Source organism: Apodemus sylvaticus, chromosome 2 (genome assembly GCF_947179515.1).
Source record: "Apodemus sylvaticus chromosome 2, mApoSyl1.1, whole genome shotgun sequence".
In the NCBI taxonomy this organism is placed as follows: Eukaryota; Metazoa; Chordata; class Mammalia; order Rodentia; family Muridae; genus Apodemus; species Apodemus sylvaticus.
Genome location: NC_067473.1, coordinates 65,750,661 through 65,773,829, shown reverse-complemented (window position 1 = coordinate 65,773,829; position 23,169 = coordinate 65,750,661). Strand labels below are relative to the sequence as shown.

The window sequence follows — 23,169 nt, the reverse complement described above, 5'->3', positions numbered from 1 at the left end:
GGCCCCTTCTACTTTGACACAAGCACACCTGTCATTTTCTCCTTCCAAGTGCCTTGCATTATCTCTGTTCTGTTTGTGTACCCTGTGTATGGGTGAGGTACAGTGATAAGGAAACTTCCTCTGGATATAGACAAGGAAAAAAGTTGATTCTTGAAAAAAAGGTTTTGCAAAATACTGGACACATAGACTGTCTATTTATAACACCCTTTCTAATGCTGATACAAAGAGGCTGTGTGTTAGAGAATGGTCATATTCCTTAGATATACACAAACACCATGGGAAACTGGTATTGATATGTTGGCAGATAATTTAGGACCTAGAGACCCATTTGAAGAAATATTGTATCTGGATCTAATAACTATGAGATGATGGTTACCTATAGAATAATTCATCATATAGAAGGTTCATATCTAGGGTCTGAGGTAATAAAATTAGAGAAGTTAGTAAGATGTCAAAGGAACACACTCTACTCTTTCTTCTTTGTCATAACCTTCTACTTTATTTTTGTTCTTTTGAGTCCATTTTCTGCATCTTCATTGTTCTGTTAATAATCTGTAGTAAAGATTACAATTTCCCTACCTTCTAGATATATATGCAGTTTGAGATTGAAGTCTATCCATTAGATTTGAAGGGCAAACAATATACACTCTGATTTCTGTTTACAGAATTGCCATCAGTAGAGAGATTATTACATTATCAAGTTGTCATGAATAGAAATCAAGATTAAAGATATGGAGGGATTCTGACATTTGACATTTTTCAGTGACACTATTATATCAGACTTAGTTCAGAGAAAACAATCCTGTAAAAGATCTGTCGATGGTTCTAACAAAGCTACTGAGCCCTAGCACTCAAGTTCATTGGGACATAAGCTGCCTAGAGGTAGTGTATTGAAAAATGACATGTGACATTGCATGTGCTGTTATGAGCTAATTTGAAGAAACACTTACGGAACCTACTTGCTGTTTTAGTTAGTCTTATCTTAGTGTTATTGAGGGATAAGAACAAGCAGAGTTCAACAATGCTCTAGAGATGTCGGGGAAAGAAGAAAAGTCAGAGTTTAGGATCTAGTGATTGATGCTGACATGCCACTTATGGAAAACAGTGAAGCAAATGGACACCAGGATATTCTGGGGAAAACATCCCTGTGAGGGTTGTTAATAACTTCTGTACCCATCCCTGGCATGAGTAGCACAGCTACACAACAGAATTCATTCTCACAGTCCTTCTTCCTGAATCTCATTAAATGGCGCATGGGTCATGCCTCAGTGGAGTACTGTTCTATTTGTAAAACTTCCGACAGAGTCAAGACTTTTCACCCAACACTTATGTACTACATCTTTTATGTGTAGTAAGTACCCCACTTTCCTTTTAAAATGTGTTTTATGGTAAAGGGTGAAAAAAGGAATTATCTCTAATTAATAAGGAATATACTGTGATCAGATCTATTCTTTTTTTCTAAGAAATTATGGAATATTGGTATATAGCCTTAAGGCTCTAAAAAGGTTTGGAAACTTTTGTGAAGTGTGAGATTTGCCACAGGTGGCATCTAAAAGTGTAAGCACATCAGAAGTTCCTGAGAGATAAGTCAAACATCCAGCTCCTCCCGCCATTCTTTTCTTGGCAGAGCTTTAACACTAAATTTATATTTTATCTGGCACTGTGTCTCAGAACCTTGAACCTTACCTTACTGTGATTCTTCAACCACCTGCGCCATATCTAACACGGGGCTGCTCATAGCCAGCAGACAGGTTGTTCAGATATCAATATGGTTAGTTAGACAGTAAGCAAATTTTCTGAAATATTGTTAATATGTTGCTGTTTTGGGGTTTTTTTGAGTTTATCAATATCCACTCAAATTCCAGCCATCTGCCATCTCCTTATATCTGCCATCTTCACTTGCCATCTCCCCCAAAATAATGTATATACAATAACGAATCAAAATAAACAAAACAAAATATAGGGAACATCTTGAAACATAAGTTGCCATGTTATAGTATATCCCAAAATATGCCCCTCTGCTATGCATTTTTACTTGCAAATGTTCCATGAGTCATTAGTCTCACTTGTGGTCTCTTGATTCTCAAATGGTTCTTCACTCGGACTTTCCTGATTATCTTGTGGTTGCCCTGTTTTGTGGAGCTCCTGAAACTTTGGATCAGTAGAATAGGCCACTTCATAAACACCAACAGTTCACAAATGTAAATTTTGTCTAGAGCCACCTTAAAGCCTTGAACTGGGCCTTGGTAGTAGCTGAGTAGGCCAGCCTGCTTGCTTTCCCTTATCTATACCACTGGGGGGTCTCTTTAACACTGCTTGCTTTCTCCATCAGGACCAGCTCCACTGTGTTACCAAGATTAGGTGTAGGACTTGCTCTCCCACCACAGAGGGGTAGAAGCAGCTTTTCTGGTCTCATGCCCTCAGGGATAGCTCTCGTGAACGCAGCAGGCAGAGAGGAGCAAGGACTTTGCCACCTCTTGTATTCACCTTCAGGTCAGCCATCAGATCAGTGGTCTTCTAGGCTAATGTACACTGGGTTAGCTCAACTCTGCACCCTTCAATAGGACCAGCTCTACTGTGCTTCCAAGGCGAGGTACAGGGCCTGCACTTCCGAGTGCGAGTGCTGTAGCTGGCAAAGGGCAAGGCCAGTTCATCCACTCTCATGACCCTGGCTGGGGTCATCTCTACAGACTCCTCAGATGGCAAGAGGCTTAAAGAAGGAGAGGGCATGATAGTTGCTTATATTCTAATGTTAATTGGTTATCCCAAACTGCACAGAGGGTCTGCACATAGCTTCTGACAACCTGCCCCACTTAATTCTCATTAGAAAATAAAGATGGCAGCAGCCAATAGCTGGGGAGGAGAGACATAGGCAGGTTTTAGGATTCCGGGACTTGGAATCATGAAGAGGAGGAAGGAGTGGGTCTTCTTCTCATTCTCTTCCATCTGTCAACCACACACTTGCACATTACAGTGGCTCCCACTGCAGGTGGACCATGTAGCTGTTGGACATCTGGGTGACCTCCTCAGTCTGTGCCACATGGTATGGTTTCAAACAGAACTCTAGGTGTCTACAGCCAGCCTGTGTGGCACTGTGCCAGGTAGTCTTCTGTGTGTCTATGGCCTTCTAGAGCAAAATGGTGGCAGGCAGGTCTTTGGGTATCTCTCCCAGCCTGTGTCTCTTGGCATGGCACTGGGTGGGTCTCTCAATATCTCTGCCTTACTGAGATTTGCTGCTCAGTGACAGGCAGGATTCTGTGTTTTTATGGCCTCCTAGAGCAGTAAGATTACAGACAGGTCATCTTTCCCCACCTGCATTGCTTGGCATTGTGGTCAGAAGGTCCATGAATGTCTCTTGACTTTTTTCTCAACCTGCACTGTCAATAGCACAGCTCTGGAATACATTGACAAACTCTTCGTTGCTGACCTCAGCACAGACTACAGGAGTTCCTACCCAAGGCATATCAGTTGCTGTATTGTCTTATATACTAGACTGCAATGAGTATGATATATTTTTGAACCAGCCATTTACTCTCCATTTGAATGTCTGTGCTATACCCAATACTACTCATTCTATTATCCAAATTCCTTTGTGTTTGCCCATAAAACATTTTCCTAATCCCAACTAGATGCTTGGCATTGTCAAATCATTGTATGTAAAATTTGGAAATAATGATTAATTTCTATGTGTATATTTAGCACTGTAGATGATAATCTTTTATGAACCTGTATTTATTCTATCATTCTGCTTTTCATACAGGTCAAGTGAGCTTTACAAATGAAAGTAAGTGTTTTTAAGCATATCCAGTAACTAATTTGTAAGCATTGAGCATCATAGTCATACGAACTTTCTGGTTACCATGTTCTTTTCTATTACTTGCTTCTGTCTCATGAAAGAGGGAGATAAGTCACACTGTTACCTCATTTTCAGATATGACCAATCTGTATCTCTACAAAGCAGTGACTTCTTCACAGCTGCTTAGGGGGAAATGTAGAGATAATACCTGAAATACGATTATTTATTACCATAATACCATTCCTCTAAAAACTGATCTTTTTCCCATTATGTTGAAATAGAGTGTTTCTTGTGATATATTCAATTTAAAAATAGTCTTTCTACATATGCCCAAAAATAAGTATACTCTTCATACCTCATCAAAAAACATACATTAGCCACTACAGAAAATCACACTCAATTAAAATAGAGAGTTGTGAAGCCAAGTCCCATTTTTTAGCTATTCCTAAAAAATAGTCCCATATCTAAGGCTCAGAGAATGTTGTAGAGGACAGGGTCAATAAACAGTAAGAATCACAGGATCTGAGAGTTTGCTGTGAGATTTTCGTTTCTGATAGTGTTAGATGCTATACCTATAAAGTCTTAACAACACAACTGTCCAAATGTTAGATGAACAAGTACTACATGCCAAAGTAAATAGGAAAATACCAATAAAGACTCAAGCCTGTTCAAGAACTATAGGCAACTGAGGAAAACTGGAAGGGGAGATGTTGTCTTGTCCAAGGAGGAGTACACAAAGCATACCAACTGACTGTCAAATGCCAAATAGCCAGCCCTAAAACATATACACAAGTAACATTATGCAGACTGAGCAGATTGTATTCAAGAATATACATGAATTTATGCATATATCTATAAATACATCCTCTATGACTACAGAATGAAATACATTCTGCATGAAATTTTTATTCTGTATGAACATATACAGAATAAAAGGATAGACCATAAATGTTAAGGACAAATAAAAAGAGAAATACGATAAATATAACCTTAAAAATAATGAAAACAAAAATATCTTTTCTTTAATTGATTAATTAATTTTATTTATTTCTTGAGAACATACACTTATTCAATGAAATATGATAATATCCAATCCTATTTCTCCATGATAACATCCCCATTTTCCACATGTTTCTCTCCCAACATTGTGCTTTTCTTTTGATAATTTACTAAGTCCAATTAGTGCTGTCTATATACTTAACAGATAGAAATAATAAAGTAAAAAGAAAAATTATTACTTTTCTAATAAAAAAGGTGAAATGATCCTGTATTAAAGGGTCCAGCAGAAATTCCATGGACATAATTATTTAATCTACATAAAAATTCGAATGATATTCTTCACAGAACAAAATGAAACAAATCCAAAATTCATACCAAGCTTGAATGGTCAACCTGAGCAGAGAGGTTTTACTAATATGTAAATTGCCAACTTTATAAGTTTTTCTTCAACTAGATTCCAACTGAAGCAAGCTGATAATATGTAAAATTAAAATTATTTTATTCTCTTATCTAAAATGTCCAGTTAAGTGTACAAAATGGACAAATTAACATGTAATAAATATCACTTCTTAGGGGGAAATACAAAAACACTTTATTTTTATTTAGATTTTTAAATTTTTGAAAAAGTACAATTTGAATAACATATTTACTAAAGTAAAGCTATCTATAATTCCAGATACATTTTCCCAAACAATTTATTCTTTATCAATTAAATATTGGAGAAGTCTCTAGAGAAAAAAAAGACTGAATACCTGAAACTTAATAAACTAAATAGTCATAAACCAAACTGCTCTCAAAGGAAACAAATAAAATAGACATCTTAAGCCAGATACTTTGAAAGCATGCCTAAGTATATTTAACACAGAGGGCTCTAAAACAAGCTCAGAATAAACAAAGGGATCTTTGGTCAAATCAAGGAATAGCTTGTAAATGTAAATGGCATGTCACATTTATTTTCTTAGATAAAGTGATTAGATGAGAGCCTTACCAAAGCCGTGAAAATATTCAGCTTGAGCTGAGACAAGAGTGTTTCTGTCTATCTCTGGGCCTTGGCTTGGAAGCTTCTAGGCTCCATACAATCTAATCTTCTGCAAGCCCAAACTTTGAAGACTTCAACATCCTGCCTCATCTACTAACCTAGGATTAGAATATTTCAGCTTTCAAAGACTTACTGCAGAAGAAACTCATGCTGCATACTTGATTCTGAACTCTAAGTGGGTGGTTCAACTCAGTTGTTCAGGCTCAAAACCCTCTCCAAGCTGACTGATGCAAATTTGCTTCCCTTGGCTTCTGACTGAACTGCTCTGCTTGGAAATACTGCCTCTGAATTCGATAAACTGAATTGAACTGCCCTGAAATCAACTTCCCAGTTCTTAATTTAACTGAACTTAACTGCATTCAACTGAAATGCACCAAACTGAAGTGCTGTGAACTAAACTGGATTGAATTGCCTCTCCCTTGCTGGTCGTTAAGTGGGCTCTTTCCTACCTGTTCTTTTAAGAGTTGGGCATTACCTGTCTCTGACTCATTCTGTCAAATCTTTTTTGGTTAGTCACTTTGTCTCGGTTAGTCACTCAATTAGACCTTATTGTTTGGGATTAAAGGTGTGTACTAAAGGCATGTCTACATTCCAGCCAGGGATTTTAAAGGTCAGTATTCCAGGCACAGGGATTAAATATGTGTGGTTTACCTTCATTCCAGCCAGATCATATTTATTGATGAAATCCCTTGCCAAAGCAGTCATGTTGCTGGATTATAATTTCTCTAAAGAGCTAAAACCCAGAAATAAATTTTAAAAAAACACAAATCACAGAGGCAACAAGGATATTTGCACACCAATAGTCTGATTAATATCTGTCTCTGACATAAGTGAGTCTTCTAGTATCAAGTAAATCATTCTGGAGATTCCATATTTGGGTATCATAACTGTTAATGCAATTAACCAACCAACCAATCAAACAAAGAAATGAACTATAACAGAATTAAAATAAAAATTTTATATTAAAAGAAATAAGAGAAATTACAGCTTTTTCTAGAGCCAAATATGAGTAACCATGGTCTAGATCACAGACTTGGTTATCCAAATTTTATTTTCTAATATAGTTACTGTTTCTTGAAATTTTTGGAACAGATCAAAGAAAACTGTAAGTCAAGACTTCTTTCAAACACATTGTTGGAATCATTAAAATTTGGGTCACAGTTAAGCTGGGAAACTTTAGCCAGAAGATTTAGATGCTCTGATGACACCCTTATCTTCTGAGTTGTTGGAACCAAGTAGAACACTATATCAATACATTGCAAAAGGTTTCACTCAACATCATCACTCAGGCAAGTGATGACTATTAAAAGATAGAGCAAGATAAATTGTAATTAGACTTTGAACTTGCAACATTCCAACAACTCCACATCTCTGAATTCTAATAAATTAATCATCCTGTAGAATCTTCACTATCACATGTGCTTTCTTTCTAGGCAAGTTCATTCATGGCTTCAAGGAACTTCATTCAAAACATTCAGAAGACCTAAAATGGTCCTACAATATGTACTACTGTCAAAGTCCATGGTAGGTAGCTTGGGGGAAGGTAGTATATGATGCTACAGAGGTGCAGCTGACACAGTCAAGACCCCAGCAAGTTGCAGTTGCCAAGAATATAGACATATCACCGTGACTAGACACACAATATAAGTATCTTATAAGAGAAAATCATTTATTTTGGATACACATTCAGAACCTTCCTGTCACAGTCCTTGGCTCTGTTGCTTTTGCACCTATGATAAGGCTGAACCTTTGATATAAAGTTATCTTATCTAAGGGTACCAAAGGGAAGCTGGAGAAAATGAATAAAGTTGGCCAACAGAGAGGCCAAGTGGGCTGCAACCAAAAAGAATAGTCTTCCCAAGCTCCTGTAGAAGTTACAGCTTACTTTATACCCCCAAAGGCCCAAATGCTTGTCCTTGGGTCTAAATTTACTGCACAGCATTCCAGGTCTCAGTTTAGCTTTATTACAAACTTCCACCCTATTTTCTTACAGTAAGAATATATACAATGTACTTTAATGTGTTGGAAATAAGTAATTTTAGTTGCTGTTCTATGAGAGAAAAGAGTGTCTTAAGGCTCAGAGGACATACCGGTCCTGAGATTTTGAAACATTGCATAACAGTCACTATACTTTGAGATTCACCAGATACCCTTGAATGACACATAAGCATTAGTCATTGAAGATATAGTGTCAGGACATTATAGTTTGTATGAAATATCTCACACTAGTTCCCTGTGGAAGACATTTTATACAACCCTTCATGCTATTTAGGGGTGATCTAGAAAAAGCATGGGATCACTCTGTAGGAAATACATCACTGTCTTTGTTCTTGTACCAGTGTCTTACCCAGGTACTGTCTCCCATTGAATTTCTTTGTCCTGTTCATAATAAAATGTAGGAGGTTCAGCTTACCCCAGGTGCAGAGGTAACAGAGCCAAGAACTGTGCCATGAAGCTTCTGAATCTGTGATCCAAAATAAATGATTCATTCTTATAAGCCACTTACACTAGGTGTCCATTCACAGTGATAAGTCTGACTAATACCAGCCCTCATACCCTCTTTCCTGTTGCCCACTTTGAACTCAACACCAATTTGAAAGTTTTCTATTGAGGGGATATTATTTCCAGCTTTTACTCATTATATGGCACGATTTATCACTGGGGTACGATTATGAAAGAGAAGACTGTTACAATGATCTGATTATTAAAGTTTAATCATCTAGTACAACGAAATGTTGGAAGTTCAAATTAATACAGCAGTTACTCTTTCTCTACTCACCTTCTGTGTTTATTGGAATTTCTTAATGAGTTAAGACTAAATGTAGGTCTTGGAGTTATCTCTATGTGAACTGTCACTATGGAAGCTCCTGTGACTTTCATGAGATTAATATTTAATGTACATATATTACCATACTTCATCCATATTATATCATAGAGACAACACTTGATATTAAAGTCAACCAGTCAGTAGATCCCTCCAGTTGACTTTGTTCAAAAGATGTATATACTATGTCATACACTTAGAAGACAAACAGCTGATAAATGCATATCCTCTAGATTAATAGGACTAGAAATATCTTGTAAAGATTTCCAAGCCCTTTAGAAGAACTCACCATTTACCCAGGAATCAGTATGATGTCAATGTGAAAAACCTTGTGCATTAAAATCATTATGCTTGTGCCAGTTCCTGGCTTTGTCTGTCCAAACTATAACATCTGCTGTGTTTCACAACCCTGGGAAAGTTATCAGAGGGAAAGTGAGTACACACACATTGGTAGGCTTAATTAAGGACATAGCTTTGTTCAAATAAATAGCTTTTAGAACTTTCCTTTTAGAACAACCTTGTAATTTTAGATTTGGAAACAGAATCTCTAACAGTACCTGGTATACTCATATTCACAACTCTGCCTCAACTCATGAGTGATAATGCTGTGTTTCTCTGCCTGCCTAACATTCTATCTTAATAATGTATAAAGGTTTTTTTTTCTTTTTTGTGTGAGGAAATCCACTACTACTTGGTAACTTTTTACTCTACTTAAGTTATATTTAATTAACAAATATTTAAGCAATTTCTTGTGTATATCAGGACTTCTATGCTTATAGTGAAGAGAAACAAAGGAGAAAGAATTGGATCTTGGTCTCATTCAACTTACATATGTATATTTGTAAGTCAATACACATGAGAATATAAAATCTGAACTCAGAAAATAAGCATAACTAATTTATATATATTTCATCTATCTATACATTCATTCATTAATTCATACATACATACATACATACATACATGCATACATACATACATACTTTGTTTCTAAAATAATGATTAGGTGTTTATAAGTGAGGATAAATCATAAATATGATATGATTTTCAGGGTAAGTGGGCAGGGAAGTCCTCTTTGGGGAGATGATAATACAATGAACACTTTCATAAGAAGGAACTATGAGAAGAAGGGATTAAAGAAGGGTTCATTATTTAATCCTGAATTTATAACAAAACCAAACCCACATACATACTCAGTTTTCTTTACAATAAAATAGTTCTGTCATCCAGCACATGAATAATCACCCTTCCATTATTTTAGCTTATAAAAATGTGAAAATGTGAACTATGGTGCTCAATAGAGTAAAATATATTTATAAATATAAAAGTAACATTTGAATGAAATAATTTTTATGAATTACTACAAGGATACCAGATCCATTCCCAGATGATATATATCATGCATCTTATTTTATTGCTAGAGGATTATTTTAATATTTCTCATTTTAATAATCTTATAATTAAAGTATATATGCTTATATATTAAAATAACCCAAAGAAAGAGAAGTAACTATAATAAATCAACTTTTCTAATGACATTTTGTTTCTAATGTTGAAAAAGGAATTGGTTGTACTCAAGTTGACCTCTACTAAACTGAAGCTTAAAGTTCTCACTTTAAGAAGGCTTCATTATTCTCTCCTGAGTTTATAACAAAACAAACCAACAAAATAGGTCTATATAATACAAAACATGTAGGTGATAATAATAATTTATTGGCATTGCACAGGTTGTTCACATATGTTGGGACATAACCTTGGGAGATGGTATGTAGTAAAACCTCTCATCTGGAGAGTAGCTAAGACAACATATTTTAAAATTTTAAATCTTCACATGTCCCCCATCTTCTATAGCTAATAAGAACATCCTGAGAATTAGTATAGTCACAGGAAACTGGTTGGTTCTTGGTCTCCAATGAAGAGAACATCATATCCTTCTATGTGAAAAGTGCTGCCAGGCCAATGAGATAAATTAAGGGTAAAATATCCAGTGCAACTAAATCCTGAGCTCTGCTGAGAGAAGAGGACTCAGATTTATACTACTACAAGTTGTGCATGAGGGGTGCAAAAGCAGAGCACTATGATTCCAGGACATAGGAAGATCAATTAAAGTTTCATTTGAAAAACAGCCTTGGTTTGAATCCTTTGAACAGTCCCAGAGTGCTACCGTGATCAATGAAAACAACTGGTAGCTGAAAAATCCTCACATGAATCCTACATGGCATGCTGGAAGGAGACTTTGAAAGAGTTGTGCAGTAATTAGGCTACCTGATAGGGGCAGTTTGTGAATGACTCCTCCACATGCATTCTTTATGGCTGGACAGACAAGATGAGAGGCTCAGCCTTCAAACAATTCTTTCTACTTTAGTTTATTTGGACTTTGTGGGTGTAAACACTTGCTCCCCACCCCAAGGTAAACTGAACTGCAAATATCAACATTGGGAGATGGTTCTATGTTTGATAAAAAGGTAATTTTTCATTTTATTGCTTTGTCTTTCTCTGTACATCTTATAATCACAATCAATATTATTTCTTATTAAAAATTTTGCTTTCTGTTTATTTGTATATGTCTGTGCCTGTATGAGTTATACTCTCTCAAGAATGCATGTACCCACAGGCTCCAGAAGAGGGCACCAGGTTGCTTAAAACTGGAGTTACAGGTTGTGAGCTGGCTTATGTGGGTTCTGTAAACTAAACATAGGTCCTCTGCAAGAGCATCAAGCACTCTTAACTGATAAAACATCTCTCTAGCAACACTATCTTTTCTTACAAGTTTATCCCACATACTTTCGTAATCATTGTTTCCTTTTGAATTTCCCTTTTCCCTATTTTATCTCCTTTTAAATTAGTTTCATTCTAACAATATATAAATGCTTAGGTTTTAAGTAACTATCATAGTTCTTTTATTTTCCAAACATTGATGATGGAGTTGCTAACTCCAATTGAGAGTTATGAAACTAGAAATCTGGTTATTGTTTTTGTGGTAGTGGTGGTGGTGGTAGTGGTGGTGGTTATTGTTGTTGTTACTGGTTTGTTGCTTTCTCTCATCTATCTCTCCTGTAAAATATCAACAATTGAGTTCATAGAACAGAATGTGGACCAAGCATTCCCTTCAGCCCTGCCTTTCAGAATCATAAGTGTACACATCTATCTAGAAAACAGACCCATGTGTTCACCTGCCATAAGGCATTTCCATGCTACGGGGCATATATCAAGGGGAAGGTAGAAAAGATATATGGACATTGTGAGACTTGAGAAGATGCTCTTGACATTGAATTTTTCCTCTAGCTTGCTCATTTTTGGTTCTACATTCTTAAGTTTTCAGATGAAATCAATAGCATCTGGATCTAAATGCTGAAGGGAGCCTAGAACAGCTTTTCAAAGAAAAAAAAATCGCTCATGGATAGATGCTATTAGTATATGACAAAACAGTGTCTCCCTCCAACAAAGTTCTTCACACGGCCAGGAACTACCTCAGACTTCCCATACCGTCACTTGAATAATTGTAGAATATGCAGAGCATGCAACATCCATAAAATAAGGAAGAGATGGCCAGAACAAACTAGGCTCTATTTGCGTAACCTTAAATCAGGATTGCCTTCAGCACTGAGGCGTGTCATGTCATTTTGGAGTATAAAGCCCAGGTAGGCCTGTTTTCTAGGGTCCCCCAGCTTGATGCAATTAAAGCACATATAGTCATCCACACCAGGCATTATATATGAGATTTGAATCCCAGCTTTCTCTTATTGTTCACTGCCTAGCCACAAATGACAGACACTCAATACAACCTGTCTGAGTAAGTGTCCTGTATCCAAGGAGGCAGGCAAGCCATAAGACAGCCCAAGCTGCACAGATTTAGTAGTCACTGGAACACAGTGAATTTATTCTGCAGTTTCCTTTTATAAACAGTAACTGATAAAGGATCCCTGACAAGACCACCTACTTAGTATAAGCCGTTTTAGTTTGCCTTGACTTTCTAGAATTATAATTTTGAGACTGTGCTTTGCTGTGTAGTCCAGACTGGACTTGAGGCACTAATCCTCCTATACTCTCAGCCTCTGGGGTCTGGGATGATGGCTGTGCCACTACATTTTTCTTATAATATCTTCCTCCTCCTTCTCTTCTTCTTTTTCTTCTTCCTCTCCCTCTCCCCCTCCCCTGTCCCTCCTCCTTCCTCATTCTTTCTTCTCCTTCTCCTCCTCCTTCTCTTCTTTTTCCCTCCTCATTTTTTTATTTGATATATTTTTTATTTACATTTCAAATGATTTCCCCTTTTCTAGACCCCCACTCCCCGAAAGTCCCATCAGCCCCCTTCCCTCCCCCTGTTTTCCCACCGAACCCTTCCCACTTCCCTGTTCTGGTTTTGCCCTCTACTGTTTCACTGAGTCTTTCCAGAACAAGGGGCCACTCCTCCGTTCTTCTTGTACCTCATTTGATGGGTGGATTATGTTTTTGGTATTTCAGTTTTCTAGGTTAATATCCACTTGTTAGTGAGTGCATACCATGATTCATCTTTTGAGTCTGGGTTACCTCACTTAGTATGATGTTCTCCAGCTCCATCCATTTGCCTAAGAATTTCATGAATTCATTGTTTCTAATGGCTGAATAGTACTCCATTGTGTAGATATACCACATTTTTTGCATCCACTCTTCTGTTGAGGGATACCTGGGTTCTTTCCAGCATCTGGCAATTATAAATAGGGCTGCTATGAACATAGTGGAACATGTATCCTTATTACATGCTGGGGAATCTTCTGGGTATATGCCCAGGAGTGGTATAGAAGGATCTTCTGGAAGTGAGGTGCCTAATTTTCTGAGCAACAGCCAGACTGATTTCCAGAGTGGTTGTACCAATTTGCAACCCCACCAGCAGTGGAGGAGTATTCCTCTTACTCCACATACTCGCCAACATCTGCTGTCTCCTGAATTTTTAATCTTAGCCATTCTGACTGGTGTCTCAGGGTTGTTTTGATTAGCATTTCCCTAATGACTAATGAAGTTGAGCATTTTTTTAAGATGCTTCTCCTCCATCCGAAGTTCTTCAGGTAAAAATTCTTTGTTTAACTCTGTACTCCATTTTTTAATAGGGTTATTTGGTTTTCTGGAGTCTAACTTCTTGAGTTCTTTATATATATTGGATATTAGCCCTCTATCTGATGTAGGGTTGGTGAAGATCTTTTCCCAATTTGTTGGTTGCTGATTTGCCCATTTGATGGTGTCCTTTGCCTTCCACTACATAAACAAACTCAAAGAAAAAAACACATGGTCATTTCATTGGATGCTGAAAAAGCATTTGACAAAATTCAGCATCCTTTCATGCTTAAAGTCTTGGTAAGAACAGGAATTCAAGGCCCATACCTAAACATAGTAAAAGCAATATACAGCAAACCGGTAGCCAGCATCAAACTAAATGGAGAGAAACTTGAAGCAATCCCACTAAAATCAGGGACTAGACAGGGCTGCCTACTTTCTCCTTATCTTTTCAATATTGTACTTGAGGTACTAGCTTGGGCAATTCGACAATATAAGGAGGTCAAAGGGATACAAATTGGAAAGAAGAAGTCAAATTATCATTATTTGCAGATGACATGATAGTCTACCTAAGTGACCCAAAAAACTCTTCTAGAGAACTCCTACAGCTGATAAACAACTTCAGCAAAGTGGCAGGTTATAAAATTAACTCAAGCAAATCAGTAGCCTTCCTATACTCAAAGGATAAGCAGGCTGGGAAAGAAATTAGGGAAATGACCCCCTTCACAATAGCGACAAACAGTATAAAGTACCTTTGGGTGACTCTTACCAAACATGTGAAAAGATTTGTATGACAAGAACTTCAAGACTATGAAGAAGGAAATAGAAGAAGACCTCAGAAAATGGAAAAACCTCCCATGCTCATGGATTGGCAGGATTAATATAGTTAAAATGGCCATTTTGCCAAAAGCAATATACAGACTCAATGCAACACCCATCAAAATCCTAACTCAATTCTTCACAGAGTTAGAAAGAACAATCCTCAAATTCATCTGGAATAACAAAAAACCCAAGATAGCTAAAACTATTCTCAACAATAAAAGAAATTATGGGGGTATCAGTATCCCTGACCTCAAGCAATACTACAGAGCAATAGTGTTAAAAACTGCATGGTGTTGGTACAGAGACAGGCGGGTGGATCAATGGAACAAGATCGAAGATCCAGAAATGAACCCACACACCTATGGCCACTTGATCCTCAACAAAGGGGCTGAAAACATCCAATGGAAAAAAGATAGCCTTTTCAACAAATGGTGCTGGTTCAACTGGAGGTCAGCATGCAGAATAATGGGAATTGATCCATCCTTGTCTCCTTGTACTAAGCTCAAATCCAAATGGATCAAGGACTTCCACATAAAGCCAGACACTCTGAAGCTAATAGAAAAGAAACTGGGGAAAACCCTTGAGGACATCGGTACAGGGGGAAAGTTCCTGAACAGAACACCAATAGCTTTTGCTCTAAGATCAAGAATTGACAAATGGGACCTCCTCATCATTTTTAAAGACATACTCTTACTATGACTGGCTTGGGACTACACAAACCAGACTGGTCTCAAACTCACAACAATCAGCTTGCCTCTGGCAATAGACTCTTACAATCTGGGCCAGGCTGACCCATGCCCAAACAATAGGAAGCTTTAATCACAGGCCGGCTTCACTAGCATACCTCTCAAGCACCGTTTCATCTTTGGAGATTATGTAACAAATGAACAAAAGTATTACAACTGAAGGAACACATCCTAAGTCGATTAAGTTGAAAGGACTGAGTATTGCACCTCTTTCTTTGTGGTGATAAGAAGGTGCTGAGTGCTATTGAAGTAGATAGTCCAACATGATTCAGACATCTCAGAAAACTCCAAAGGACACCAATAAAGCAGGTCACTGAAATTTAAAAAAAATTTACATCGATCTATCGTTCATATGCCATATTGTATATCTGGAATACTTTATGGTTTTAATGAACAAGATCAGTAAATAAACATTAATATAATATTACAGCACTATACCTAACCATGTGAGACAAAATATAAATAACATGGTAAGTATGTCACTGATATAAAATCTAAAGGGTGATTTTAACTTTGCTACTTGAAGACAGATTATATATGTCTTAACAGAATATATGAAAGCATCTGTCTGGGTAAAATTGTGCCCTTCAGCTCTCATGAATTCTGTATCTGTCCTAAAGATTATTTCTTTATTCCCAGCTACCATTCACATCCACAGTGCCCACAGACATATGAACAGGTGTCACCCGAATCTGTGGTTTTCATACTGGGTATATCAGCAGGGACCTCAGGTTCATCTGGGGAGAACTCAAAGAAAGGAGATGGGGTTCTTGTCGAGATCTCTCCCTTGCAACCAGCACTGTGTCTCCAGAACTACAGAAATAGACACTGCTGTCTTCAGGTCTTGCGTTATTCACTGTCAATGTTGAGAATGTTAGGTTCGGGCGGCTGATTGAAAACTTGTCCTTGGTGAATCCACTTTCATAGGTGGCTTCAGAGCCTTCATTTGCAGTCGCTATAGGCATCAAGCTCTGTCCCTGGAACTGTCGGTACCAAAACATTGCAACCACTTGACTATCAACCACACACTGGATTTTCAGTGAAGTTCCACTTTGACAGATGCCCCTGTTTGGCTTTTGGTAGACGAGGACACTGAACACAAAGCCTAATTTAAAAGAGACAGAGATCCATGAGGGTAAACAAGTTCAGATTCAGACATGGCTGAAGACAGAAAATCTCTGCTTTATTTTCTATGGTATCACCCCACTCCCCAAATCATGAGGTGCATTCCCCATTTTTAGCAATAGTTTCTGGCAGTATCCTCTAATCTGAGATATCTTCATCATCCTCCAACTAGCATATTCTGTTTTGGGGGAGAGAAAGCCTCTGCATACATCAACTCAGCATTGACTTTAACCCCAGGGTCTGCTCAGGACAAGGCTCCTACCTTGGCTCCAAAGAAGTAGCAGAAAAGTCCGCATCCTTAAGCAGTGATCTCTTTCCTGAGAAACAACACTAAAGCATCATGCTCACACCCATGTTTCCTCCACACAGTGTAACTGATTCCTTACTTGTTCTGTAAATTTTTTATGTAGGAAGTTGACATTTTGCTAAACATTAAAAAAAAAAATACATTGCCCTCTAGAGGAACTGCTTAGCTATTCACTTATAATGAGTCATTTGTTCAAAAGGCATCCCAGAATGCACTTACCACCCATGCAACATTCATCTATCCATCATTACCAAGTATCACAAGTATATAAGTATACCAAGTATGCTACTCTTTGAGTATACAAACACAAATGAAATCTAATATTGACTTCAATTAATTTTAACTGTCTGTTGTCTTCAATATGCTGTCCCTAACTGAACTTAGTTTTCCTCCTCCAACATGAATGCAATACTAAACTAACATCTTTTTCCAAAGTCCAATCTTTCCAATAAGTGTCATTTCCTTTACTTTTGTCCTTTAGATTCAGAAAGTCATTAAAGTACTTTTACTTGCCTACTTTGTTTATTAAAACAAAAATTAGATGAATGTATATGTATATGTTTCATATATATTCCCTGAATTCAATATCACAATCATTAACATTCTACTTTAATCCCTGAACATTTGTGATAATATTTATTTTATTCTAATTTAGTTGAGTTTAGACTGTGAATCAGGTCATTTCTTTATAAAGTTTGACCACAGGGCTATGGTTTGTCATTATTATATAACGAATTCCTTATATCATATAAGTGCTTATATAGTTTATTTGTGGGGTAAAGGTCAGAGTTAATTTTGTTTTTATTTCCCTGAATTATGTGTGATATTTATGGGTTAAATTATTTAAAAAGTCACAATCATTTATTTTATTTTATGTGTCTGAATGTTCTGGTACCTCTGAAGGCCTGAAGAAATCCTCTTGAACATGAGTTGCAATGTGGATACTAGAAATCAAGCCTGGGTTCTCTGCATGAGCACCAAGTGCTCTGAACTGCTGATCCACCTCTACAGCCCCAGGATGGGTTACTTAGACATCAATGTCATGGTGTTTTACAAACTGGAACGTTTTATAAATTCGAGAGCTTAACACAACTTCACAAATATAAGAGGAAGTGACACATTTAGAACTCATATTCATTGTTTTGTCATCCCAAAACCATTAACTAACATCAGAACTGCCAAAGACTAAGTCATTTTACAGGTTACTGTGTCTTACCACCTGGCAACTGGAAATGGTAAGCCTGATGTCCTAAAGCAAATATAAAATTCAGAAAGATAGCAAAAGTAACCTGTCTTATTCCTCTGATTCCAAGACTCTGCTATAAAATTATGCTCCCAGATTCCCTTTCATTCTCTCTCCCATTTATATTCAAATGTGTTTTTTAATATAAATACGAACACATCACATGGGTTCACCTGTATGTTTAATGAAAATAGGACAAATTTAATCAGAGGTTTATTTTTGACAGAATTTCAAAATCCCGAGGATTAAAAATACTCAGGACAAGGAAACTGTTATGAACTAAAATTATAAACTTTAAAAATCAAAGCTGTTGGAAAGGTAAAAAAAAAAATTAGAGTATTTTACTGATTGATAATGTCATACATGCATATAGTGTGCTTGGATCAAGTCCACTCCTCTCAAACAAGTCTCCTCTTGCTTCTACATATATCCTTGTATACCCATATGTGTACTCTATATGCTTCTCTTTTGTCCACTTAGTGCTAGATGTTTGTGGGTGGCTGTAAGATTATCTACTGGGCTAAGGCTAGCCTCTTAAGTCCAACCTCCCTAATATAGGCTGTGTATCCCCTAAACAACACAAGGTTTCATAGCCTTGCAAAAACCTAGATCCACAGTAGGAAAGTGATGCTGTTAAATCCAGGTTCTTCAGATATGCCTTGTATAGAAAGGAACCAGAGCAAAAGAGTCTAATGGCTGCCTACCCACATTAAAAATATCTAAGCCAATTGGGGTGTCATTTGGCGGTTGTTTTAAGAGCTACCAGTCAACACATCACAAATAGCATAGAGAAAAAAATTAAAGAACAATAACAATGTTCACAAGATGTATGGCTATGAACAAGTTATTTTAGTCAGGTTCATTGTTTTTTCTTGTACAAAAATATCAACATTACTGTTCCTGGACTGTCTCTGTAATCTCTAAGAGAAGAAACAACGCCTTTGAGCTCTCATTATCCTTGTTTCCTGTAGGCAAAAGCTCTCCCTCACTTAGTCCCAGTAAAGAACACCATGAAAACTTCCACTTCAATTTTATTTTTTTTTCCTGTTTCTTAGAAATCATCCATTCTCTTTGACTCTTACAATCTTTCAATCCTCTCTTTTGCATTGCTTCCTGAGTGATAAGGGAAGGGATTTATTTGGTAAAGATACTATCACTTTTAGCACTGAGTGTTCCAAAATCTCTCACTTCCTTCATGCTGGCAAGTTGTGGGTTTCTGTGTTAATTTCTTCTATTGTAAGAAGTTTCTTTTGAGGATGACAGAGTAAGGCACTAATCTGTGGGTGCAGCACAAGTAGGGTGACAGGAGAGGTGGGAGGATCTGGAAGGAGTTGGGGAAGGGGAAAGCCTGATCAAAATACATGGTATACATTATTTTTCAATAAAAATAAATGAACTGGTTTTCCTTTATTGTTTGAGAATTTCATGTATACATATACCATGTTTTGGTTAAATTTACACCACCACATAAAATTTCCACTTAGTACTGGCTAATTTATGGTTAGTTTTGGCCCAAATTTATAATTAAAATCTGTGATTTCATGAGCAGACTTAAAGCAGTCTTTTTCTGGGAAATGATAGATGTGTGTTGAAATAATAGGAAAAATTTTCAGGGGATTAGTGACATTTTATGTGCCTTTAAGACGATATATTGTGAACTTTTCTTGGAACATTCTTTTCTTCTTCTTTTTTTAATTCTTTCATCTTTTTTGTACAGCCCAGACTTTATTCCCTTCCAGGTTCATCCTTCAACTGTTCTACTTCCCATACCTCCTCTCCCATCCCTTATTCCAAGAGTATGGCCCCATCCCCCACCCCCTACCAGACACCCCAGTCCTTGGGGGCCCCATGTCTCTCAAGGGTTAGGTATATCTTCTCTGACAGAGTCCAGACCTGGCAGTTCTCTCCTGTACGTGTGTTGGTGGCCTCATATCAGCTGGTGTGTGCAGCCTGGTTTGTGGTTCAGTGTCTGAGAGATCCTGGAGGCCCAGGTTAGTTGAGGCTTCTGGTCTTCCTATAGGGTTACCTTCCTCCTCAGCTTCTTCCAGATTTTCCCTAATTCAATCACAGAGGTTGCCAGCTTCTGTCCATTGGCTGGGTATAAATATCCACATCTGACTCAGATGCTTGATGGGTCTTTTGAAGGGCAGACATGATAGGCCCCTGTTTGCCAGCACACCACAGCATTAGTAATAGTGTCAGGGCCTGGGCCCTCTCCCTGAGCTAGATCCCAATTTGGGCCTGTCACTGGACCTCCTTTTCCTGCAGTTCTTTCACACAGAAAAAATTCTGGGTAAGAATTTTGACTCTGGGATGACAATCCTATCCTTCCACTTGATGCCCTACCTTTTACTGGAGGTGGACACTACAAGTTACTTCTCCCATTGTAAGGAATTTCAACTATGGTCCCTCCCTTTGAGTACTGAGAGTCTCTCACCTCCCAAGCCTCTGGTACATTCTAGAGGATCCCCCACCACCACCTCCTACCTCCCAAGGTAGCCTGTTTCCATTCTTTCTACTGGTCCTCAGGGCTTTAATCCTGTTTCTATCCTCACAGCCAACCCCAATACCTGATCATGTTCTTCTCCTCCCCTCCCTGTCACCTTTCTCACCCATATCCTCCCCTCCCTCCCCCCTCCTGTGATTGATTTCTTTTCGGACCCGTCCCCCCCCCCAGTGGAACTAAGGCATCCTCACTTGGTCCCTTCTGCTTGTTATCCTTCTTAGTTCTGTGGATTGTATCCTGGGAATTCTGTACAGTTTTTTTTTGCTAATATTCACTAATAAGTAGACATTAGTCAAAAAAAGAACATTGTTTTTGATTTATTCAGAAACGCTAACTTCCTATTTCAGACACATTTTGGTCCCTTTCGATGTGTTTATTTCCATGCTGTTGCATCTCTGCATGCTTTCCTTTCTTTGCTGTGACGGCTGCTTGAGCGGCAACTATGGCAGGAAGGTGCATGAAACTAGGAGGGCAAACATGGCAAATACGGAACCAGGGATTCAACTTTGGTGGGATGTGGAAGACCCCTGGTATGATGGGAATGAAAACACTACTCAGAGAAATTCCTTTTCTTTTTCCTGCTCTGAGTCTCAGCAGTGTTTGTATGGGTATCAGTGGATTTATGGGTAATGTCAGCTTTGCACATACACCAAAGATCCTTGTATGTATGCATGTATGTATGCATGGAACAATAATATTTTTTCATAGGACCAACTACTGGGCAAAGGAATCTTGAGCCAAGCCTGTCAATCTGAGTTAAATCCAGGCAAGCTGTCCTTTGACATATGTGTGAATAAACACGTGAAAGCATGCACACATGCACACATGTGCAACTGCAATAAATAAATGTATAAAATATAAAAATTTAAATACATTGTTAGAGGTTTGTTTTGATTTATTAATGGTTTAAAGAAAAAACTTGTAATTTGAGACTCAGTTCTCTGTGTGTCATTCCTCCAACCAAAAAGACTTTCCAGGTGTTCGTTGGAGTAGTTGCAGACTAGCCACCTACACCATGGTTTATTTTTGCCCTGACGGGAGACTTTCCAATGAAATATAACCGATAAGAGAATTTAAAGGGATGTTTTTATTAATAATATTGGTTGAGTTTTTAATAGCATAAATAGGATCTAAATTTTATAAACCTTTGGATCTGGACAGACAGTAAAGTCTATATAAAGAGCTGAAAGATGTGAGTGCCCCCTGGTGACACAATGCAAAGCCAAGAAAGCTCAGTGAAAGGGAAAGAGGGTGAAAATGAAGGGATGAAATTATTAAAATGTCAGACAGAGCTGTAGTGTGAGTATGATAAAGTACTTGTCCTGGTAGGGTAGCAGTCTCATGAATTTAGTTTAGGGATAGCTCATACTGCCAGGATAAGTTTACATTATCTTTTAGTCTTTTGGGTTATGAAGGAGTGAGCATATCCTGTGCTTTATTTTTGTCTTTTGCTTTTTTCTAATATGCAAGTGTAAGGAGGTTCCTCTTTCCTGGCCACCTATTTCTAAGTGGCAGAAATGTGACATTGAAGGCAGCATTAGGCAAAAGGTAGAATAAGATCCTTTCTGTCTACTATTTTTGTGCAGAAAGGATGTGGCTGTGTAGAGCTGTGGATAAACTGCTGGCACAGAAGTACAAAGATGTCTGGTGTGTTTTAGCAGACTCCAGAATCAGGGAGAAATGCTCCCGCTTCTTTCGTGAGACCCTGTACCCCTCAGAGATGTCTCCTTCACTGTTGCTATCAACATCATATGAGAAATAAATCAGCTGTAGCTCCAGACCGGGGTCTTGACGATACCAGTACATCCTTTCATGGCCCATGTCCTGTACACATTCCAGCAAAACATTATCTCCCATTCTTTTGATCTGGTATCTTGGCATCTGCATTACTTTTGTGTCCACACAGCCTGTGGTGAAGAAGAGGAGTGAAGACAAGACCACCAAGCAACCTGATACTAGAAAATCCTGTTAGGCAAGGCACAGAGGTAATAGTACACAGTTTCTCTTCATTGCCAAAGACCCACCAATTTCCAGGACTCACCTATTCCCAGGAAACATAGATACACAGCAGAGATGAGCCTAACACTCATGGTGGTTTCAAGGAAAGTGTAGGTCCTTTTGTTGCTCTAGACTGAGAACTCATGATGTCATTGTTCTTGACTACACCTATAAGCTCTCCTCCTTCATGTAGATTAAAACATAGGGAGGTGTCAAGAGAGGAAATAGTGTATAGTGAAAGTATCTTTCTGTGTGTGCATTTCTATGGACATGTATATGGAACGATACTGTGCTTGTCTGGGAAAACACCAGCTTAGTCTTCTGAAAGTATTTAGTTTTATACTTCCAATTGTTGCCAGTCTGGATCCATAGGTAGAGGTAATTTTAATTGATGCCTTTTAATATACAATTAGCTAATTCCTCTCACAAAAATATTTGTTTTCTTTATGTTCCACTGGTGGTAGTGACCACAGTGGCATACCACAAGTGTGCTCATGGGCAAGCAAAAAAGTATGAGTTGTAGATAAATAATCTGTTTTTTAGTGGTTATTTTATTTATTTACATTTCAAATGATGTCCTTCTTCTAGGTTTTCCCTCCACAAATCCCCCATCCCATTCCCATCCCCTTTGCCTCTATGAGGGTGCTCCTCCACTCACACTCACTCTCCCACTCCTATCTCACCACTCTAACATTCCTCTATGCTGGGGCATCAAGACTGCAAAGTACTAGAGGCC

General features: G+C 37.9%; 2 gene segments (V, D, J or C); both read right to left on the bottom strand.

Annotated features, from left to right (window-relative positions):
- Positions 1–15,955: 15,955 nt before the first annotated feature.
- Positions 15,956–16,765, bottom strand: LOC127677901 (T cell receptor beta variable 29-1-like). The segment is given in 2 exon segments: positions 15,956–16,359; positions 16,642–16,765. Coding segments are annotated over 2 exon segments (438 nt in total).
- A 5,242-nt stretch (positions 16,766–22,007) lies between these two features.
- LOC127677900 (T-cell receptor beta chain V region PHDS203-like) lies at positions 22,008–22,561 on the bottom strand. The segment is given in 2 exon segments: positions 22,008–22,342; positions 22,477–22,561. Coding segments are annotated over 2 exon segments (384 nt in total).
- Between the last annotated feature and the right edge of the window lie 608 nt (positions 22,562–23,169).